At 50.1% G+C, this 24,152-nt stretch overlaps 1 protein-coding gene across 1 annotated transcript; it reads right to left on the bottom strand.

The window, feature by feature from the left end:
• Positions 1-21,573: 21,573 nt before the first annotated feature.
• Positions 21,574-23,584, bottom strand: LOC123167375 (cyclin-dependent kinase B2-1). Its single transcript, XM_044585219.1, has 6 exons — positions 23,002-23,584; positions 22,697-22,870; positions 22,497-22,590; positions 22,341-22,410; positions 22,105-22,243; positions 21,574-21,999 (listed from the first exon to the last, which is right to left on the bottom strand). The coding sequence occupies exons 1-6, from the start codon at positions 23,410-23,412 to the stop codon at positions 21,907-21,909; spliced, it is 981 nt and encodes a 326-aa protein (XP_044441154.1). The 5' UTR covers positions 23,413-23,584; the 3' UTR covers positions 21,574-21,906.
• Positions 23,585-24,152: the final 568 nt, after the last annotated feature.

Genomic DNA, 24,152 nt, shown 5'->3' with positions numbered 1-24,152 from the left:
CTTAGATGGAACAAGTCATTGGCCCATTATAGACCAAGTCCCTCCACTTAACGTTAAAGTGGGCACTTATCCCTCCACCCCTAGATATATAAATAGGAGAGCACCCTGTGTATGTACAGTTGATGATGGTTAATAAAGAAAGACTCCCCTCTACATCTCTGTGTCCATTTACTTTCTGTACCTGTGTGTGATCGACTACGACGCTCGCTCCCGCTCTGCAACCTTGAACCGGACTCGCCGGCACGAGTTGTGGAACAGGATCGTCGGTTTATCACGCCGGGCTGTCCCCTTTTCCACCCTCTGAAACGGTTTTGGTATCTCACGAAAAAGCTTACCTGAAACGGGCTGAGACGGTTTTTGCGTCTGTAATTAACACGTATTCAGGGTAAGTAGCATTGGATGAGGCTGCCTGTAATACATCCCTGGTGTGTATCGAAGCCAACTTGCTTCTTTGCTGTGCAGGTGTCGACGTCGTGGCGATCGATCGATGGGAGCGCTGGCCACTCTTGTCCGTCCGTCCTGCGTTAAGCCGGCCCGCCGTCTCATTATGGCGTAAGGTAGGGAGAGATCCAAGCGTCGGTCACATATACGCTTGCCGTAGCGATCAAGCGAGTGGACTCGGGAGTGACCCAGATCAACGTCGGCCTCCTTAGGGTGACTCTTATGCAGTGTACATCGGCATGGTTTGGCTCCGCATACGATCACATCGTCGTCCCGTCACTGAGCTTGCCGGTACAGCGTACGAATTCAATTAGGTTGACATAGATATCAGCGTACGAATACCTGTCGCCTTCGGAGACGACGCCTAGAGTTAAGAGGCATGCATGGATGATGAAGGATTGACGATGCGGACCATGTGCTGCTGTCGTCCGAAGCCCATCGCCACGTACGTAAGCGCGCTCACTCGGCCGGCAGCCGGCTCGAGCGGGGAGCGGGGCAGTTGGGGAGACGAGCGCGCGACGCGACGATGACGCGATGATCCGCCTGCTGCAATGCCTCGCACGGCTGCGCCCAACCGGTCTACGTGAGACGGGCGGGCGCGTGACACGCCCACGGGCCTATCGGCGGATCATCAGATCACTTCAAAAATTACAATACGAGATATTCCTTCATGGTTGTGACTAGCTCTCAACAAGACTTAACTATGTCTCATCTAACTCCAATACCACTTGGATTTACATGGAGGTTCGTGTGATTTTTTTCCTTCTTACTTTGAGTAATCAAATGATATAGGATTTAAATAAGACTTTGTTAATTCTCATCTAGAGAATTAGCAAATCTGTTCCTTATATTATGTTCTTTTACCGATCATATTTAATCCAATTTGCTATTCCTCATGCAACTACAAACAAATTTTGGATCAGTCGATTCCAAGAAAGAGAGTAGTGCACCACGGCGATCTCAGGCCGAGATGGGGTGATGTGCCGGCCACATCGCCCTCAGCAAGGCCAAGCCCGGACCTTGTCGGAGATGGGGACCACACGGCCTGCCACGGCACCACCGGCGGATGCGGGGCCAAGTGTTGACCGGTACGGTCACAAGCCTTTTGCTTTTGATGCCGCTCGGATTAGGTATCTGTCAACCTCGAGCTGCGGCTGCTATTCTGGTGCGTTGGTCCTCTTGGGCCTTAGCACAACGACTTCCTGACTATCTACTACAACAAGGTTTGCCCGGCTTCGATGCTGGAGGGGCGCTGACGGCGGCGCGCCTTCGGCTCGCTCTAGTGATTGTAGTCGTCGCTAGGTGGTCTACAGACCTGGAGTAATTTTTACCTTTAGTGTTCTTTGTGCTGCCTTGACAGTTGATGAATAGATCGGAAATTTTTTCGCAAAAATAAAAAACCTCGAGCTGGGGATGACCTAGGGTAGTAACATCAATGAGAGCTCGTACATAAGCCAGTCGGAGGCGAGGCAGGGTAGGGAGTGGAGAGAAAAAAAATTGACCATCCACAATCAACTGAAACAACGTTCTGATATAGACAAATGGTTGGAGAAAGGCCAAACAAATCCAGCCATTCGTTTCCGAGCTCGGATGCAATCGACTGAAAGTCCGACACTAATTTTCTTACGGTGCTTCGACATTTAGTTGATGTGTTCCTAGTTGATGCTGCCTGAAATCTCTTAATTCCATGAATGCCATTCATACAACTACAATTCATAATGAAATGTGTTTTGAACGGTTTGCATCCCTACTCACTACTTCTGTTAAATCCACTAATATGACAAGGAGGATAACCACACGTTAGTCACACTTCTGAGATTTGGGTTGATGAGTCTCCCGCGTTTGTTGTCAACAAACTTGTGGATGATGTAATGGTGTTTTGAGTCAATAAAGCTAGCCATGATGACTTTTCCTCAAACAAAGACAGGAGCCCGTTAGCATATTGTTCGTTCTTCCCGCAAAAAAAGCGTCTTGTTCCGTGAAGGACATATAGGGAAGATTCGAGTCCGTGTTGCAGATGCCCTTAGCCCTCTTTACCTCCATATATGGAAATGGAGGTAGGAGAGACGGTCACCAATGGTCAATCGGAGCGAGAGGGTAGACCCAAATTTGGTTGCCTGGAGCTATAACGTGACGTTACAATATAACTTTCCTTTGTAAGATTGTTAGTTTTGTGCTTATAGATTTGTTTTTTCAAACTATTGATCCAAGATTAGTTTAAACCAGAGTTGCAAATGCACCAGTTTATGATGTTAATGGATTCATGATAAGAAATATTAACGGAGTTGTATAGTTTTTTTTGTTCGCACGACTACATTCTAGGCATCCTACTTTGCTACTAAACGATGCTATTTAAAACAAAAGTTGGTACACCCGTTTGCTTCCACCCCCTTCCATTGATTTATTTTCAATTTTATTTGCCCGATATCACATCTCTTTCCTTCAATAATATAAAAACTAATCGCTTTTTCGTTTGGCAGACTGGAAACGTATTCATCCCACCGATTTATTTTCAATTTTATTTTTCCGACATCACATCTCTCATCAACTCACAACCCCTCCCACTTATTTATTTTCTGTTTTATTTTCCTGACATCACATTGCCTTCTTTCAGTAATATGAAAACTAATCATTTCTTTCGCTTGGCAAATTGGAAATGTACTATCTAATTTTATTTGTACGACAACATATCTCCTTCCATCGCTAATATGGGAACACAGTGCATGGAAATAACATATCCGGCCTGGTCCTGTCTAATCCATTATTGTATACTATTTTATACTACTAAATCTTCTCACGAGTAATCCCAAGACCTAGCAACCCATCAATGTTGTGAAAAGGCAAATGTTCTATGCAAAGACCAGCTTTTGAGAAGAATGTCATAAAATGTAATGTCGATAAAAATATAAAAGGAAATCGGTTATCAGAGCATTTAACTACCGATTAACTTAATACTGTTATTCATGGTGAGATGTTCAAGAGGCACACTTCCTTTCGATATGATTTCTACCATATCTTCGGGTCCACTTATGAGCTAAGACTGTAGAACAATTGTTCTACGGTGTAGCGAGCTCATGTTTTCTCTACTTTTTGCTAGACCAAGATTAGGTTCCTATGTCTTCCTTTTTTTCCTTTCATCCTACTGTCGCCAGAGGCTGGGTGGGTATTGACGACCCCTTATGTATTGTTTTTTTTCTTGAAATCTTCACATATACACTTTTTTTTGCATGTAAAATCTTCACATATACACAACTACACAATATGTGTTTAAAATCCAAAGTGTTTGTGAGTGGCTGTAGAAGGGGGTTGTGACCAAATGAGCCATTCACATAGGTGATAAGGTTGTATTGGGGACGCGAAGATAGTGGATGAAAGTATATGCGAGACACAATTGATGTGAACCACTAAAATATATTTGGCCCTGTTGCAAAGCATGAACAATTTGCAAGATCTAAGTTTCAATCAAAACATCTTTAGGACCATACGTCCATTTACAAATGGTTTTTGCCGCTGCACTCCTCACGTGAATATCTTTGAAATTACACTAGCAAGATGCCCATACGTTGCACGTAACATCAAGATGCATTTGTATGAGTAGTTTATTTTGTGAGAGAAAATGATGAACGAGGGAAGACCTTATTTGCAAATGTGGAGAGGGGTGTGGGTATCTTTTTGCAAAATTGTCATAGTTTCCTTCCTATCCGTCAGATATAAATCGGACGGCCTATATTGCAGGATGGCAAGCACACCATCATCACCAACTCTGTTTTTTTATAAGAGTAGAGATTAATAGATTTTGCCAACTTTTTTGGATGCAACTTTAAGTTAGAACTGCAGTATATTTGTAATTACTCACATAGTGTCCTTGAATTCTTTCGGTAATATACTTTTACTTCCAAGTGTGTAGTGTCCTTGTACTTTCTCACGTAGTGCACTTGTAGTTCTTTGTAGTATATTTGTACTTCCCCGTGTGTGTTGTATTTGTACTTCCTACCATAGTGTATTTGCATTTCATACTGTAGTGTACTTGTACTTTTCCGTAGACATACTCTATGAGGTAGTGCCCTTTCACAAAATGCAACACATTTTACTCACCCTACATAACACACTTACACGGCACGTGCAATACACGAGAAATTAGAGAAAACCATGCAATACACTAAAAGCAAGATTTGAATTTAACATTTACGACCAAGTCAGAAATATTTTCCGTAGCAAGGCCTGCAAGAAGCTATACACGCTTTAACACATTTGTATTTACTTCCGCTGAAAACGCCATGGACAAGGATTTTCATCCTGATTGTCAAGACCAACCAATGAAAGCCAACACCTTACACATCGGCAAAGAGACTACACCTTCAACAAGGTAACGACGTAAGTTCATTGTTGAGTCTAACGCGTCTGTGTGCGCTAGTGCCATGGTGTCCATGGAGTACTTCCTCCGTCCAGGTTTATAAGTCCCCTCTCGTATTTATTGTCAAAACAACAACACCACCACCAACAAAGCCTTTAGTCCCAAACAAGTTGGGGGTAGGCTAGAGGTGAAACCCATAAGATCTCGCGACCAACTCATGGTTCTCGCACATGGATATCAAGCTTCCACACACCCCTGTCCATGCCTAGTTCTTTGGTGATACTTCAATCCTTCAAATATCTTTTTACGGACTTTTCTCATGTTAAATTTGGTCTACCCCGACCTCTCTAAACATTATCTGCATGCTTTAGCCGTCCACTATGCACTGAAAGGTAGTAAGTGGTCAAAATTTGATCATAAATTTAACTAATAAAACTAATTTAAATACCGTAAACTTTATATCGCTAGATTTGTATTTGAAAAAGGTTTTCAATGCTATTATCTTACTACATAAAACTTATAATTTATTAGTTGAATTTATGATCAAAATTTGACAATAAGAGGATTAAAAACCCAGGCGGAGGTACCCAATCACCTGTGCCTGACAGGGACAGTTAGCCTGCATGCCCAATTATACCAGATGAAAGAGATCGTTAACTTGCACCACTATTTCTACTGCAGCACTCTACTGTTCGGTAGAAATTTAGAATAGACAACGATGGTTAGTTATTACCACTTACTACCTGCCAGTGTCATTTAGTTATGAATCATTACACACTATGCATTGCCTGCTCACCACACTAGACAGTATGGACTGCAAATACTGCACTACAAAGAGAATGAGAATTAGAATCCCTAGAACAGTAATATGAAACCGCGTAACCTACCGTCGAAACATAGATGCCATATAGCGTACCGTGTTCTCAAAACTAGGGCGTATTTGATTCGAAGGACTTACTTATGAATTTAGAGAATCAGAATCCCCAGAAAACCGGCTTTTTTTTTCCTTTTTCGAAAAGGGGTTCTCCCCGGCCTTTGCATCAAGAGTGATGCATACGGCCATATTATTAACAAAATAAAAGGTCTCACAAGGTTCCAAAATCTCCAACTGAAAAAAATAATCAGAGGACAGCTCACACAGAGCTAAAGAAGCTAGACACACAGACTAGCCAAGATAATATGCCACAACCGGCTGGCTAAAGATAGATAGGTAAACTAATTGCCTATCCTATTACATGACCGCCATCCAAACCGGTTGAAGATATCCCGAGCTACCATCTCCCAGCGGATAGATCCAGTAACCAAATGCTCCCTGGCCTCCGTCGGAGTGAGTAGCGACCATGAACGGATCACAGCCGTGGCTCGGAAAATAACCTGCAAAAAGTGAATACATGATGTTCTGTTAAAAACCAAATCATTTCTGCAAGTCCAGATAGTCCACAATAGAGCACAAACTCCAACACGAATATGCCTCGCTAATTCAGGCTTAATCCCAGTTAGCCATGTCCCAAATAACGTGGTGACGGAATTCGGTGGAATAATATTAAAAGCAATGTGAACCGTCCGCCAAAGTACTCTGGCAAAAGGGCAATCAAAAAAGAGATGCTTAATCGTCTCATCCCGATCACAGAAGCTACACCTCGTAGGTCCTGTCCAATTACGCTTAATCAAGTTATCCTTGGTTAAAATAACCTGTTTATGGACAAACCACATAAACACTTTTATTTTCAAAGGAACTTTGACAGTCCAAACATGTTTGGAGGTAGGAATATAGCTCGAGTTAATTACATCAATATACATTGATTTAACCGTGAATACTCCAGACCTAGTCAGCTTCCAGCGTAATTCATCGGGTTGTTGAGTAAGATGGACATCCATTAGTCTCCGAACAAGATGGAGCCAAGCTTCCCAACGATTGCCCACTAACGACCGTCTGAACTGAATATTAAGGGGGATGGATTGAAACACCGTAGCAACGACCACCTCCCGTCGTTGAACAATGCGATACAAAGACGGATATTGAATGGCCAGGGGTGTGTCGCCGAGCCAAGTATCCTCCCAGAAGCGTGTACTGGCACCGTTGCCAATAACAACCTTTGTCCTATTAAGTAGAGATTGTTTGACTTTCATCAGGCCTTTCCAGAAAGGCGAGTCAGTCGGCCTGACTGTGACCTGGGACAAGGACTTTGTCTGAAGGTACTTGCTGCGAAGGATTTGGGCCCACATGGCCTCAGTCTCAGAAGAGAGCTTCCACAGCCACTTGCTAAGAAGGCATCTGTTCTTAACTTCGAGATTCTCAATACCAAGACCCCCTTGGTCTTTCGGTCTACAGATGATATCCCATTTTGCAAGTCTGTATTTTCTTTTTAGCTCATCACCCTGCCAAAAGAAACGCGATCGATAAAAGTCCAATCTTTTCCTAACACCAACTGGGACTTGAAAGAACGATAAGAGAAACATAGGCATACTCGTGAGCACCGAATTAATCAGAATTAATCGGCCTCCATATGACATGAGCTTGCCCTTCCAGCAACTCAGTTTCTTCTCGAACGGTCTTCGATGCATTTCCATTCTCTATTGGTCAGCTTTCTATGGTGGATTGGAATACCTAGGTAAGAGAAAGGTAACTCCCCCAAATCGCACCCAAACAATTGCCTATAAGCCTCCTGTTCGTCTTTGGCTCTACCAAAGCAAAACAGCTCGCTCTTATGAAAGTTAATCTTTAATCCGGTCAATTGTTCGAAAAGGCATAACACCAGCTTCATATTTCTCGCCTTGGTCAGGTCATGCTCCATAAAGATGATTGTATCATCAGCGTACTGAAGGATGGATACACCTCCATCAACCAGATGAGGTACCAAACCACCCACTTGACCATTCTCCTTAGCCCTCCCTATCAAGATGGCTAACATATCGACCACAATGTTAAATAAGATAGGGGACATCGGATCTCCTTGTCTTAGGCCTTTATGTGTCTGGAAGTAATGACCAATATCGTCATTCACTTTAATTCCCACACTCCCTTTTTGCGTAAATGATTCAACCTGGCGTCGCCAGGCTTCATCAAAGCCTTTCATACGCAATGCCTGTTGGAGAAATGGCCATTTAACCTTATCATACGCTTTCTCGAAATCCACCTTAAAAATGACGCCATCTAGCTTCTTGGAATGGATTTCATGGAGCGTTTCATGAAGGACTACCACCCCTTCGAGGATGTTTCTGTCCGGCATGAAAGCAGTTTGGGAGTGCTGCACCACAGAATGCGCAATCTGTGTGAGCCTATTAGTCCCGACCTTGGTGAAAATTTTAAAACTAACATTGAGAAGGCAGATCGGCCTGAACTGCTCAATTCTCACAGCATCCGTCTTCTTAGGAAGCAATGTGATAGTTCCAAAATTCAAGTGAAATAATTGAAGCTGTCCAGAGAACAGATCATGAAACATAGGTAACAAGTCCCCCTTAATAATATGCCAACACTTCTTGTAAAACTCCACCGGAAATCCATCCGGTCCAGGAGCTTTATTATTTTTCAACTGTGTTATGGCATCAAACACCTCCTTCTCCGAAAATGGGGCAACCAGAATATCATTTTCAGCAGCCGAAAGTTGAGGCACATCCTCAGTTCTGGACTCCTCAAGAGAGACACAATTATCCTCCGGAGGTCCAAATAACTGCCTGTAATACTCGGTTATATACGTCTTTAGGTTATCCTGTCCTAAAATAGTGCCCTCATCTTGTTCAAGTTGGAATATTCTCTTCTTTCTGTGCTTACCATTAGCAATCAGATGGAAGAATTGAGTATTCGCGTCCCCTTGGACCACTTTGCGAACCTTAGCTCGCAAAGCCCACTTCAACTCTTCTTCGCGGAGAAGTTCTTTCAACCTCTTCTCCGCTTCAGTTTTAACCTGGAGCTCAGCAGGCATCAAGATCGTGGATTCGGCCTTGACGTCCAGATTCTGTATAAGAGAGAGGAGTCTTTCCTTCTCAATCTTATATACCCCACTAAGATGCTTAGCCCAACCCCGTAAAAAGCTTCTCAAGCTCCTGATCTTATTTTGCCAACGCTCGACCGCAGTCCTACCGCCTACACCTTTCGCCCATTCCCTAGCGATCAGGTCTAGGAACCCTTCGCGTTCGAACCAGGCCATCTCGAAAGAAAAGGTGTTTTTGTTTCCCACGTGGTTCGGCTCCCCTGAGTCAACGAACAGTGGAGTGTGATCGGAGAAACCCCTAGAAAGAGCCTGAACCGTCACTAGCGGGAACTTCTGTTCCCACTCAACACTCGCTAGCACGCGATCAAGCTTTTCGTATGTCGGGTTGGGTAGTGAGTTGGCCCAGGTAAACTTTCTACCAGAAAGCTCTATCTCCCTCAGATCCAAGCTTTCAATAATAGTATTGAACATGAACGACCACCTGCCGTCAAAATTATCATTATTCTTCTCCTCTCTCCTCCTAATGATGTTGAAATCTCCCCCAACTAAGAGTGGCAGCTGTTCAGACCCACAAATCCGAACAAGATCCGCCAAAAATCCGGTTTAAGCTCGGGCTGTGCGGCACCATAAACCGCCACCAGCGCCCAGTCGAAAGCGTCAACCTTAGACCTGACTCGAAACTTAACCGCAAAGTCACCCATGACTACGCTCCGGACTTCAAGCGAATCACATCGCACTCCCAGCAAGATACCACCCGATCTTCCACGCGGAGGAAGGCAATGCCAATCAAAGTCAACACCACCCACGAGAGAGGAAAGAAACTGTGGCGCAAAATTGTCTCTACCGGTTTCCGATAGCGCAATAAAATCTAAGCGATGCTCCAGAGATGCCTCTGCAAGGAACCTTCTTTTAGCCAAGTCTCTCAGACCTCTGCTATTCCAAAAGATTCCTTTCATCACTCATCATAAAAATTTTTAGAAGTCCGAATTCTAGCACTCCGACGAACAGCAGAGTCGGGGTAAATTTTCCGCTTCCACTTACGCTTGGGTCTACTAGGTCCAAGCTCCGGGTCCTCATAACCGGATTCAACGGAACCAACAACTGCATTCTCTAAGGGCATATCTTCGTCCTCAGACTCAATATTGGATGGTGCTAAGTCGACACACAGATTATTGAGCACTCTAACCCCTAAAGCATCAATCTCATTATCATTCATGGGTTTAACCGCTGCAATATTACGAATAGTTTCTAAGGCACGCTCTGCCTCCAAATCTAACAAGTCGTTCACCGAAGTAGAAATCTCACTATCTGTAACTCCGAGTGAAACTCCTAATTGGTTTGCATTATTAATAATCTCTTCATGAGAAAAATGCAATAAAGAGTTAGATATGTTGACGGACATACCAGAAGCATTTGCAGCATCCTGAAGCTTGGCGGCCCTCATAGCGTACCGCTGCTGCATATCATCCACCTCCGGAAGCTCGTGGATGCGAGCGCTGAACCGTCTACACGTCGAGACGGGGTCTGGGATCCCGCCAAAAGCAACGACCTCCTCCCTGGTAAAACCTCGTGCTGAATCCCTCAGAGGAGGAAGCTGCGGGTTCCCTAGCACCGCATCCACAGGGACGGACGGGAAGGAGTAGGCGGGGGCCGCCTGCCCGTGCCCTCCTCCCTCCCCCCCAGCCGACGCAGGGGTGGCGGTCCTCCTGACCGCCGGTGAAGAAGGGGTAGCCAGGGCCACCTGCCCCAGCCCCCCTCCCCCCAACGCTGCTGGCTCGGGAGTCCCAGCCACGGCCGGGGACGCACGAGCCGAGGCCGCCTGCCTCGGGCTCCCTTCCCCAGCGCTGGCCGACCCCACCAAGATCGACGTCACCACAGGAGAGACGGCCAGGTCCTCCTGACCCGTGCAGCCTCCCCCACAGTCTACCATTGCCCGCGTCACCGTTGTCGCCGGCACCAGACAACAAGAAGGAAAAGTCGAGGCCTCCCGCCCCAAGGTCCCTTCCCCATACCGAACCTCCACTGAAGTAGAAGGAGAGAGCTGGCCTACTTGAGGCTCCACCTCCCTAACCTCTCCCACGGACGTCACCGAGAGCGGCCCCACCAAACCACCCTCCAAAGAGCTAGCCACATCACCAAACTCCAACGGCGGAAGCAGACACTCACAGCTATCCTCAGACTCCACCCTATCACTCCATAGGCGGGGAGGAGCCGAGGCTGGCTCGAAAGAACCAAACCGCAATGTGTTCATAGGTACCGCCGGGGCCGAGGGAGATTTTACTCCAGAACCATCACCGGGCAACTGAGCATCAGGACTCGATCCATTAGCCCTCTCTTGTCCCGCCTCATTATGCAGGTCCCCACGAGCCCCGGCATCATCATCCCCCTCGTGCATATCCATAGCATCCCCGGAAATCACATCGGCAAACAGCGTCGAGTCCTCGAACTCAATCTGAAGCGGAAACACCTCTCCCCGGTAAAACCAGTTAACCATGTCGGGGACAAAGTCGATGTCCAAAACACCCACTAAAAGACGGGCCACCCCATGAGAGCGAGTAAAAGCCATATCCACATCCTCAGTCTTACCAACCATCATACCCAAACTCGCCACGACTCGAGCATCTGTCAAGGCCTCAGATGGGGCCCCTGAAAACCGCAACCACACCTGAGTGAGCGGTTTGCCCTTAGGCTCTACCTTCCTCCACTCGTGAAACTCCAGGACGCACTGAGTACCCGGCACCTTGCACAACCCAAAACTCAACAACCTCTGCAAGTCGTCCACCGTCGGAAACTCAACCCTAAACACATTGTCCTCAATCGGGATGAGCTCCCACTGAAAATCACCTGGAACCAATTGCTGAAGTCTCTGCACTATTTGATCCTCAGACACCAACTCGCGGGTTGCTTTCACAAGCCCCGTCGTCAAGCTCTGAGTCTCAGCTAGATTCTCCCTCGCCACCGGAGACTCAAAGAAAGTCAGCTCAGCACAGTACACTCCGTACATCATGAGAGCAGGAGCCTGATCACGCACAGCTGGGCATTCCCCCGTGATATGAGCCATCTTACCACATGAGTTACAGAGTTCCGCCATGCACTCAGCAATAAAGTGGCCCTTCTCACCACATCGATAACAAAGCATCTTTTCTTTCTTACGCGCCCATTTGGACGCCCTCTCAGACTCATCCCTGTCTCTAGCCTCCACAGTGGCTCCAGTTGCAGGAACATCCACGTTAGCCAGAGCCGTCACAACTTCCAAAGCCTGGCTAGCCAACTCAGTCGACCGCACGGGATCCACCGCCATGTCCGAAACCTGCTGGTCAACCACGGCCGTCACCGGAGGCGGCTTGCGGGCCCAACCACGTCCACCACCGCGGCCACCACGATAGCCACGGAATCCACCTCTATGCCGGTTATTCGGGCCAGTCGCCCCCTCGACAAAACCACCTCCGGTCTCGCCACATAGTGAGGTGGTGGCGCAGCGTTGGGCACAGCCGGCGCAACACCCCGCCCCACAGGAGCCGGAGGTCTTGGAGGAGGGACATCGCTCCCCGCAAAGCCCGGCTTGGGAGGCCGAAAACCACCACGCCCAGCAGTTGACAAGGGTCCAGTCGGCGCCGGCGGACGCTGGGCACTAGGACCACCCCCCGGCTCACAGGCGCCAAAGTAGCAGGTCGAGGCGGACGGATGGCACCACCCCTACCCACGGCGGCAAGTGCCGGAGAAGGCGGTCGAGCAGCGGCAGTACCAGTAGTCCCGGCCGGTGCCGGCGGCCTAGAGCCAATCACCGCAGAAACAGCGCCACCGGCTCCAGTGCCCGGCAATGGAGCATCCCCACCGCGGCCAATACCCGGCGGCGGTCCATTCCCGCCGCGGCCAGACCTCGGCGGCGGGCCGTTCCCACCGCGGCCGGTCCCCTGCGGGCGGCTGTTTCCGCCGCGGCCTGCACCACCAGAGGCGGAGGTCAAGCCAGTTGGCGCCGGAGCTCCACGAGCAGCCATGGCCCGTAGTGGGGGGATGCGCCGCGCCCGCCCCGCTCCACGATCACAGAAACTCGACCGCCCTCGTCGGAAAACCCTAGATCATGACGATAGAACTCGTTCTTCGGACGTGCATGGGGCGACAGGAGGTAACGAGGTATTGGTCGAGTTTGACTGGGCCTCATACCCATCTAACTCCGGCCCAACAACGCGCACTCCCGGCTCACCCAGAGTCGGCCCATCCCCAGGCGCACCCAGCTCGCGGCCCAGGAGCGAGTTCAAACGCAGCTCCCGCACCAGCGAGATCTCGGACGCTCGCCCAGCCGGCGATGCCGCCGCGGCCATCACCGGCATCCGAGAAACATTTGCACGGCGCCCCGTTCTCTTCTTCCTCTGAACCGTAATCCAAGAATCTGGTTTAATCAAATCGAAAAGAGTAAGATTAGGTAGACAAACCTTCGGAAGAGGACCCTTCCATGGTCTGATTGCCGTCGCCGCCGATCTCCGGTGAATGACGCGACGGACCATCTCCTTTCTCTCGCCCACGTGCAGCCCAACCCTCGCCGGATCGTCCACAGGCAGGATCTTGTCCACCGTCATGGCAACCTCGTCTTCGTCATAGCCAGAATTGAAAAACTCACAAACCAGGTCGGACGGGGTCGGCGTCGGCGGCGAGGCCGCCGGGTCATCACCGTCGCCGTCCGCGTCCTCCTCATCTGATCCGGCCAACGCCCAAAAGCGGCTACCGATGCGCGGACGTGTCGCCGATGCCGAGGGCAGGACCCCGGCGGCCGCCGACCCGCTCGCCCGCGGAGTCGCCCGCGGAGTCGCCCGCTCGCTCATTAGGAGTCCTTCATGGAATATGCTTGATTTTTATGTAGTATGCTTGATTGTTTGACAAATGATGATTTTACTGACTCATAATGAAGCATCAAAGGGATAACACACAAAAGATCTCACCGACAAGATCAAAGTCATACATGATTGAAGCTATGCCAAGGCGGAAAAAAGAAAAATAAAAGACCCCCGAAGCGATCAAAACGGCGATCGACAAAATCCAGCAACGACCATCGGCACCAATCATATCTTGACAATACAGTGACTACGAGTAAGATTCTTAAAAAAGCAACGCCTTTAGAATGGGAATGACGTGCAAGCGCTAGTATTGCCGAATCCAACCATCGAAGGTTAGATCGTGCATTTTCAAATTTGAAGAACAAGTCTGAATAAGCTCCAAGTAAAGCATTCAGCAAGTTAACGATGCAAAACATTGTTATTGCCGGGTATGCTCAATTAGGGTCAAATCTAGGGTTTTCACCCTAGAGCTCGAGACTGGGTACTCGAGAAGTCGACCTGTGCTGTCACTTCCACTTTCCGCGATACAAGGATCAAGATACGTGCATGGTCATGACGTGAGATTCCACGCAAAACATGAACATGCGCGCACAAGAGGACAATACAGTCATGAAAGAGCTACTCACCACACAAAGGGCGACACAAGGAATGTTCATTATGGCACACGAGATGAAGCCATATACGAGGGAGGACACTAGCACTACCAAAATCCCAATTCGGGACACTTTGGTCGTCCCCCGCCGTCCTCCCACCTTCGAGGTGGCAAATGATGACAAATCTGTAACGGACAACACCACCATACATCACCTCTTGCTCCATTGTCCTCGCATGTGCCAACAAATCACCGGCCAACATACCAAAGAGTAGGAAATCTGATCAGGCGATTCCCTCACCGATTACGCTCAAGACTACCGATGCTCGACAACCACTTCCTCAAGTAGTTGTACACACATCGCCTCAAGCCATCTTATGCCGTCGGGGGCCATCCGAGAGGGCAACCACCGCCGAGTCGGCGAGGCTAGCAGTTGCGAATGGGAAGCTAGGATGTCTCACCTGCGAGTCATGTCGCACCGCGAGCAATAATCACGACGCAAGTAACATGCCTTGTTGGAGATATCCCACGGATGCGGCTCTAAGGAGTCAAGCGCTAGCAAAGAAGAGTTGGAAATCAGTCGCACAAAGAAAGGTTGTGACAAGAAACGCTCAATTTTTCTTCGACACCCATCAATGCATGGTGTTCTTCGACTGATCGTTACTATTTATCGGGAAGCCTCCGCCAAGATCCCTGCAAATTCGGCTAATTCACCTGACATTATTTCACCAGTGCGGAAAGAAAGCCCGGAGGAAGAGTGGCCTTGAGTTTCTCGCCCCTTTGCCTTAGGATTCATTAATTCTCTTTGTAGTAACACCAGCGAATCTTGTCAAGAACTCTTTGTGCTTTGAAAACAGACATATGGTAATTGAATATCCCTTTTTTTGTTTTACAAGATTTTTGCTAAAGTTTCATTTGCGCCTAATTAACATCGAGTAGACCTTGTTATTGTGAGAATTCTTAATTCAAGGCGAGCGAAATGGGAGCAGCCTAAACCGTGAAAACGGAGTTGTGGGAGAGCAATACAAGCGTTGAGTGCCGCACCCTAGATGGCTAAAGTCCAGTAGTCAAAAGCATCACTAGCTTATGCTCTGCCCAAGTAGCATGGGGCACGCCCTCTTAGATCTTCTTTCTCCAATCTTCGATTAGGGAAGAAGGCCAGGGGGAATGTTTTTATGTGGTGCTAACTTTAATATCTATTAAACTTCAGCCCCACCAGAATGGTGTTCCGCCGGATGAAGTATGAGCACACCATCACGCGGATCCACCACCTAGACTACTCAGCAGGCACCGCACAACTCTGGGGACACACTCCACATCCGCATAGGGCAGTCTCATCTGGGATGATGTAGCTGTCGCGTGCAGGCCTGGGCGCGCAACCCCCATGAGATCTGGTTGAAAGTTCCCGATGCTGCCACATGAGAAGAGGATACCGGTGCCACGGGTCGCCAACAAGCTTTTCTTGGCAGTGGCAAGGGGGAGAAGGAGAAAAGGGGCGGTAGTAACGGCGTGGTTAGGGTTACATGAGAGATTGGGTTACGGGAGCATAGGGCGGAGGTGATGGCATGGTTGGAGTTACCGGAGAGTTAGGGTTGTATCATGTGCTTGATTAATTCTCCATCCGTCCCAAAATAAGTGCCTCAACTTTATTACAAAATTATACTGAAGTTAGTACAAAGTTGAGACACTTATTTTTGGGATGGAGCGAGTAGGATTTTGAATCCTATACTCCTTCACTTCAAAAATAAGTGATGTGGTTTTAATTTGAATTAGACCAGTCACTTATTTTCCCATGGAGGTAACAGGATTTTTCAAGGATTCATTTGTATTACATTTTAGGGAATTTTGCATTCACTCAAGCCTCTTGAAAAAGCATTTTGTTTTTTCTATTATGCAATCAAATAAACTAAATCCTATATTTGATCCACTTATAAGTGCTTGCTGGTTATGTCTTTATTTCCTCCGGATTATCTCCATATCTTCAACAAAAATTTAAAGCATGGTGATTTGCGCACCTTTGCAAATTACTAGTGAATAGTAGTTAATTGAAGAGATAATCACAGAGAACATCTAAGAATATTCATTTTAAAATTCAAGAAAATATGAGTGTAAAATCCACTCATCACTTGTTGTGCTCGGCTTGTCAGTGTTCAACTCGTTTGCTTGTTCGATCATCTTAGTTCAGCTTGCTTCAAGACGTCAGGAACATATTCGAATGCTACAATCCATTATTCAGAGAGCAACATGGATGCATGATCTTTTCCTGAGCAAGAAATAGTTGTTAGTTCACAAGAGAAAGCCCCACTGCCTAAGCCTAAGAGGAAAAGAACTAAGATTGCCACCGTAGGAACTTCAGTCCAATCAGCATCTGCTGCTCCCAAGCAAGGTTGGTAACTGAAGCTCCCCTTGCCTCCACGCCTACCTACCTCTGTCCCAAGAACTTGCTGGGTTGGTAACTGAAGCTCCTCACGGATATAGAGGAGAGGCAGAGCTTGCAAGATTGGTACCTCCAGCAGGAGCTGTAATATATGTGTGCGGAACCCCTATATTTGAACTATCTACTTTCTAATGCTATTGAAATATTTGATGCCCCACGTAAAAAAAATGTTTGATGACCAATTGGACTTTGTTTGGTTAGATATATGTGTCAACTAGAAGTAGAAGTTTTGAGTATAAACACACACATATGAGACCCTACTAGAAGTAGATATATGTGTCGCCTATCAATACAACGTCTATTGTATTACAAACTCTTCCGTCTACATGGTATCAGTTTTTAGGTTCTGACCTAGCTTTCCGCCGCCGCCGCGCGCCTCCTCACGCGCCGCCGCCGCCGCATCTCCCCTGCCGCCGCCTGTCCACTCCGCGACGCCGCCGCAGCTTTCCCCGCGAGCCGCCCGCGCGATCCCACGCGCCGCTCCAGTCGCGCTCTGCATTAGCATAATCCATCCATTAGCATAATTCATCTAGCTTGCTAGCTGGTTGCACGTACGTGATGATTCTGATTGCATCCATCTAGTACTACTACCGATCCTTCTACTTGCTGCAGCCACCCCGCTCTGCCTTCTCGCCCGAGCCGCCGCCGCCGCCGCGCAGCGTTTCCTCGTGCGCCGCCGCCGCCGCTCCCACCGCCGCCGCCGCCGCGCAACGCCTTCCCCGCGCGCGCCGCCGCCGCGCAACGCCTCCTCACGCGCCGCCGCCGCTCCCCACCGCCGCCGCCGCCATGCACTCCCACGTGCCGCCGCCGCCGCCCGCTTCCTTTTCCTGCGGCTTCTGACATCTTTCATGGACTCTCCGGGCTACTTCACCATTTCCGGCGGAACCGCTCCACCGGCCGCGCCGATCCAGTCTCGTCCTCCCGCACCCGCCGGGTGCTACCCGTTGCCACCAGCGCCTCCCCCGCAGCACCCGCAAGGGGGAGGGGACCGACGCAACCGGCGTGGCGGCGGTCGCCGCCGCTTGCAGCAGCAGCAGGCCCAGGATGCCGGGGAGGCGCTGCACTATCAGCAGGCTCTCCCCGCTGGCCACCAGGCGTTCATCAGCGCGCCCTTCCAGCCGATTGGCGCCGGCTACGGCGCCCTCCTTGCGTCGCCGCCTCTCGGTGGTTATGGCCCGCCCGTCCCGGCGCCGCCCTACGGGGGCCTTCCGCTGCCGCCGGTACCTGTGCCACGGGACCCCGCCCTCCTCGCCGCCCAGCACTCTGTGCCGTCGTCGAGTAGCTCTGTCGGTGGAGGCGACTGGTATATGGACTTAGGTGCTACTGCGCACATGGCAGCTCATCCCGGTAACCTAACCTCCTCCACTCCCGTTCACACACCCACTCGTATCACCATCGGCAACGGCTCCTCCTTACCTATTACTCATATCGGTAGCACTAGCTTTCCCTCCACTTCCACACCCATCACTATGTCTAATGTTCTTGTTTCACCTGATTTAGTCACGAACCTAGTTTCCGTTCGTCGTCTTACTCGTGAGAACCCACTTACTGTTGAATTTGACGGTGTTGGATTTTCTGTGAAAGACGCCCGTATCCGGATGGTCCTTCACCGATGTGACAGTCCCGATGAGCTCTACCCCGTGCACGTCGGCGCCTCCACATCCACACCCGTCGCCCTTGCCGCCTGCGTTGACCTTTGGCACGCTCGCTTGGGTCACCCCAACCACACTGTCTTACGTCAAATTCTTAGGAGTTTCTCTTTCTCATGTGATAAGCTCGACGAGCACTCTTGTGAGGCTTGTCGCTTAGGCAAGCACGTTCGTCTTTCCTTTAGTGCGTCTTCTTCAGTTTCCACTTTTCCGTTTCAATTACTTCATAGTGATGTTTGGACATCTCCCGTTGCGAGTAACACGGGCTATCTATACTACTGGGTGATTTTAGATGATTATTCTCATTATGTGTGGACTTTTCCCCTTCGTCGTAAATCCGATGCTTTAGCCACACTCATCACCTTTTATTCCTATGTCACCACCCAATTCGGTCGCCCCATACTCGCACTCCAAACTGATAACGGAAAAGAGTTTGACAACGTCGCTTTTCGCACACTTCTCGCCTCTCACGGCACCACCTTTCGTCTGACTTGCCCCTACACTTCCCAGCAGAACGGCCGCGCCGAGCGCATTCTCCGCACTCTTAATGACTGTGTTCGCACGTTACTCTTTCACTCTAACGTGCCCGCTCGGTTTTGGCCCGATACCCTCGCTACCGCCACTCTCTTAGTTAACATTCGTCCATGTCGCCCTCGGTGGAACTACGCCCCTCACCACCTTCTCTTCGGCACACCACCGTCCTATGATGGTCTCCGCATCTTCGGGTGTCTCTGTTATCCTAGCACCGTGTCCACCACGCCACACAAGCTCGCACCACAATCCGTCCCATGCGTCTTCCTTGGCTACCCCCCCCCCCTAACATCAAAGGTTACCGGTGCTATGATCCTGTCACTCATCGTGTGCACACCTCGAGGCATGTGTACTTTGTCGAGACGGTGTTCCCTTTTTTCAGGTTCCTACGGCTTCGGCCCCTTCAGCGCCGGCCCCTGCGCCCCCTTTGTGGAGCGATGCGTGGCGGCAGCCCCCGGCGCCCCCCCCCCGGCACAGCGCCCTCTGCCGCCCCCGGCTTTGTGACTCCCTCCCCCGAGGTCGAGTCCGAGCGGGCCCCCGAGTCCTCGTCTCCCTCATACGAGGTTGAGCCCGGCACCCCGCCCGCCCACCCTGCGACGGGATCGACGTCACCCTCGCTCGTCGCCTCTTCCGCCACCGGCTCGGCCGACGCTGCTGCCGCCGCGGCCCCCCCAGCCGCACCGGGTGCCCCCGCCGGCCCTACTGCCCCGCCACTTGGCGTGACTACACGTGCCCGAGCAGGAGTGCTTCGGCCCAGCATGCGCTACTCCGCCGACGAGTATGTGTGCGCCGCCTCGACGTCGACGCCTTCACCCGTCCCCACCTCCGCTCGCGCTGCCCTTCGGGATCCCCACTGGCTAGCTGCGATGCAGGAGGAGTTCGACGCCTTACATCGCAACCGCACGTGGCAGCTTGTTCCGCGCCCCCTCGTGCCAACATCATCTCTGGCAAGTGGGTGTTTCGCCACAAGACCGCCCGGACGGTTCTCTCGAGCGCTACAAGGCTCGGTGGGTGGTTCGTGGTTTTCGGCAACGCGCGGGCGTGGACTTCACCGACACCTTCGCCCTGGTTGTGAAACCCGGCACGATTTGCGTCGTGCTTCAGCTGGCGGTCTCGCGCGCCTGGCCTGTGCACCAGTTGGATGTCTCCAACGCCTTCTTGCACGGCCATCTCGCCGAGCAGGTGTTCTGTGAGCAGCCCACTGGTTTCGTCGACGCCGAGCACCCCGACTTCGTGTGCTTGCTCTCCCGTTCTCTTTACGGGTTGAAGCAGGCGCCTCGGGCTTGGTACCAGCGTATCACAGCCTTCCTGCAGTCTCTCGGATTTCGGTCCACTCGCTCCGATGCTTCACTCTTCGTGTATCATCAGGGAGTTGACACTGCATATCTGCTGCTCTATATCGACGACATCATCCTCACGGCGTCCGCCCCCGACCTCCTTCAGCGGCTGACTGCTCGTCTTCGTGATGAGTTCGCCCTCAAGGACTTGGGGCCCCTACACTACTTCCTCGGCATCGAGGTGGTCCGACGGACTGACGGCTTCTTTCTGCATCAGCAGAAGTACGCCCACGAGCTCCTGGAGCGTGCCGGTATGCTTAACTGCAAGCCGGCGCCCACCCCCGTCGACACAAAGGAGAAGGTCTCTGCTCTCGAGGGGTCTCTTGCATCCGATGGAGCGTTTTATCGCTCTATTGTTGGTGCTTTACAGTACCTGACGCTGACTCGCCCCGACCTGCAGTATGCTGTCCAGCAGGTGTGCCTCCATATGCACACCCCGCATGACTCTCACTGGACTCTGGTGAAGCGTATTCTCCGTTACATACGCGGCACCATGTCCTTGGGACTCACCCTGACGGCCTCCGCTTCCACCGACCTCGTGGCCTACTTGGATGCCGACTGGGTTGGCTGCCCCGACACGCGACGCTCTACGTCAGGCTACTGCGTCTACCTTGGGCCCTCATTGATCTCTTGGTCATCGAAGCGGCAGCCCACGGTCTCCCGCTCCAGCGCCGAGGCAGAGTATCGCGCCGTGGCTAATGTCGTGGCCGAGTGCTCTTGGATACGTCAGCTGCTCCAGGAGTTGCTTTGTGATGTTCACAAGGCCACTCTTGTCTACTGCGATAACGTCAGCGCGTTCTACCTCTCCGCCAACCCGGTGCACCATCGACGGACGAAGCATATTGAGCTCGATATTCACTTCGTGCGCGAGCAGGTTGCCCTTGGCCGTGTTCGGGTTCTCCACGTGCCGACGACGCAACAGTTTGCTGATGTGATGACTAAGGGATTGCCTACTCCCGTCTTCAAGGAGTTTCGGTCCAGTCTCTGTGTCTCCGGCGACGCTTCGACTGGGGGGGGGGGGGGGGGGTGTTGAGTATGTATTATGTATTGCACGTGTATTGGATTTGTGGCCCATCTCCTAGTGTTGTATAGTTGAGGTAGAGGCCTTCCCTTATATTATATATACGTGCACCAGCACCCCATCAATACAACATCTATTGTATTACAAACTCTCCCGTCTACATGTTCATGCACCATAAGCCAAGATGACACACCATCATTTACACTAAACATGTTCTGGCAGTTCAGCTCAAGGGTGACTGGACGAGTACAATTCCGGGAATCAGAATATAACGATTATAAAGTGACCCTTCAAATACAGTACAAAAGATTAGAGGACCATAGGCCAATCTACTAATCTAATCTGCAACAATTAGTTGTAGTCCAAGTTAAATTACGCTCCATATCCAAGTCTCAGAGCACAAACAAAGCACGAGGACTTCTGTAAGAGCATCGAGACGAAATTAGATAATCTCACAAGTCCATCAAGACGATTTTTCAGTTATCCATCAGAAACAAAAATGAATGGCATACACTATAAATAGCAGCTAGAAAAAGAGGTAAAGCCTGATTTTGAAGCAGAAGTAGTGCTTCACAAGACCAGTACTTAACGCCTGGCAAGAGGCGTTTAATTATGCATAACTCCAGAGTCACTATCCATTACAACCATCAGTCAATGGGGCAAAACTAAATGGCAGCTGGAATAACAGAGGTAAAGATGCCTGCCCTGGAAGCAAAAGATATGCTTCAGGACAAGCACAAATCACAAGAAATCCGCTTCTTGCTAGCCACGAAGACAGCTTCAGTACAGCGCCTTGTCCACATCATCGAAGTATGGGTGCTCCATGGCCTTCTTCGCAGAGATCCGCTTTGCCGGCTCATACTGCAGCATTTTCTGCAAAGGATCAAAGCTATAAGTTAGCACCAGATTCTCACAAGAGCACATCTGCTTCTATATTTTCTTCAAGGATAAAGTAGCATGGATGCATTGATTACTCACCTCAAGCAGATCGATACCATCGGCATCGAGACTAGGAATTACAGAAGACAGCTTTGAGACGTTCCACTGAGGGTACTCATGCCAGTTGGGGAGTTTGCCTACTCCTGGCCAGACATCCTCATTTGGAGTGCCCAGCAACCTAGCATTCAAATACCAATATAGACCATCAACATCTGATATCCCCTAATGATGCCAAGTGAGATAACAAGCAAGTGTGACGAGGCGTGGTACTGTACTTGAAAATGTGCAGGAGCTGCTGCACCTCAGAGTCTCCAGGGAAAAGTGCCGTGGTAGTGATCAATTCAGCTGCCATTTACAAGGAATTCAGCATATCTACCTAAGAGGATTAAATTCTCAAAGTACGCTAATTTACAACGTTAAGTTCATCATACCAAATATGCAGCCCACAGACCACATGTCAACCGGCGTTGAGTAGTGTGTGGCGCCAAGAAGGACCTCAGGAGCTCTGTACCACAGAGTAAGGATCTGCAAAAGAATTCAGACTGCGTCATGAACAGATCAAGTGGCGTGAATCATGCAGAATCAGACAGCAATCCGGCACTAATACTGGTAACAGAACCAGGAACCGTACCTCGTGTGTGTACTTCTTGAGAGGAACCGTGAAGGCACGACTGAGCCCAAGATCGGCGATCTTGAGAGCCATGGTCTTGCGGTCCATGAGCAGGTTGTGCGGCTTGAGGTCACGGTGCAGGACACCGCGTCCGTGGCAGAAAGCCACGCCCTTGCAGAGCTGGTACATCAGGATCTGCAAGCACGGATCACCAGTTCACCAAAAACCGAATCAATCACTGTATGTGCATTCAAACAAACACCTCGCGTGCAAGGCATGGAAAACGAACAACAAAAGAAGCGAGATCGGCGAAGAGAGGGATATACCTTGACGGTGTGGGCGGGGATCTTCTCGTGGTTCTGGCGGTGGCCGCGGATGAACTTCTTGAGGTCGGTGTCCATGTACTCGAACACCAGGTAGAGGATGGTCTGGCCCTCCTTGTTCTGGCCCTGCTTGAGATCCAGCAGGCGCACGACGTGCGGGTCCTGCGACAGCATCCGCAGCAGCGAGACCTCCCTGAGCGCCGTGGGGGGCACGCCCTCGTCGTCCTCCGGGAGGCGCGTCTTCTTGAGCGCCACGATCCGGCCCGTCGCCTTCTCCCGGGCCTTGTACACCTTCCCGTAGGTGCCCTCCCCGACCTTCTCCAGCTTCTCGTAGAGGTCCATGGCGCGCAGCCCGCCGCCCGTGGTGGTCATCGGCGCCGCTGCCCCCTGGTTCTGGTGCTGGAGCGTCGCCATCGCGCAGATCCGCTCTCCCTCGGCCTCTTCCTCTCTGGTGGGCTGCCGTGCGAGATGGATGATTTGGTGGTGGGTTGGGAATGGGGGGGCGGCTGGGGTTAGGGTTTGTGATTGGGGAGGGGATCGTGGGGGAGATTTGTATGCGAGAGAGCCGTTTGAGGGAAGGCGCTCCAACGGTTGCTTCAGATTTCGAATTTCGAATTCGGTACGCCTTTCTGGGTCGGTGGGATGAGCGCACGTTCACACGAAGGGATCGATGTAGTACTTTACAGGCCGTTTCGAGCTGACATTTGCAAACTGCTGCCTTCGTATGTCCCGTTGTACACCAGCCCAAACAGAGCACACACCTTTTCTTCATGAAAAAAAAGTTAGAACAAAAATTTGCAACACAATCTCTACTTGGGAGTTTTTTTTAACACGGTACATATGCAAGCGCTCGTATATACGCGCATATACTCACCCATATAAACGCACACACGCACACCCTACCTCCGATGAGCACCTCTACTTGCGAGTTGGCAAGTTCGCCTCACTTCTCCCTCGGTTTTTCCTCCCCACACTCTCCTTTCCGCTTTGATTTTCAGATGATTTTGTTTTTAATCTCAACTGATACCACACGTAATAAAAATCAACGTAAATTCTAGTAAACCGGAATAATCTAAATCAAATCAATACTTTCTCAACACCATATCATGCATTAATTCAATCAAATCAAATAAATCTTACCAAAATCTCAATAA

This window comes from Triticum aestivum, chromosome 7D, assembly GCF_018294505.1.
Source record: "Triticum aestivum cultivar Chinese Spring chromosome 7D, IWGSC CS RefSeq v2.1, whole genome shotgun sequence".
NCBI lineage: Eukaryota > Viridiplantae > Streptophyta > Magnoliopsida > Poales > Poaceae > Triticum > Triticum aestivum.
The sequence above is the reverse complement of the archived record's forward strand: the minus strand, read 5'-3'. Positions and strand labels throughout refer to the sequence as shown.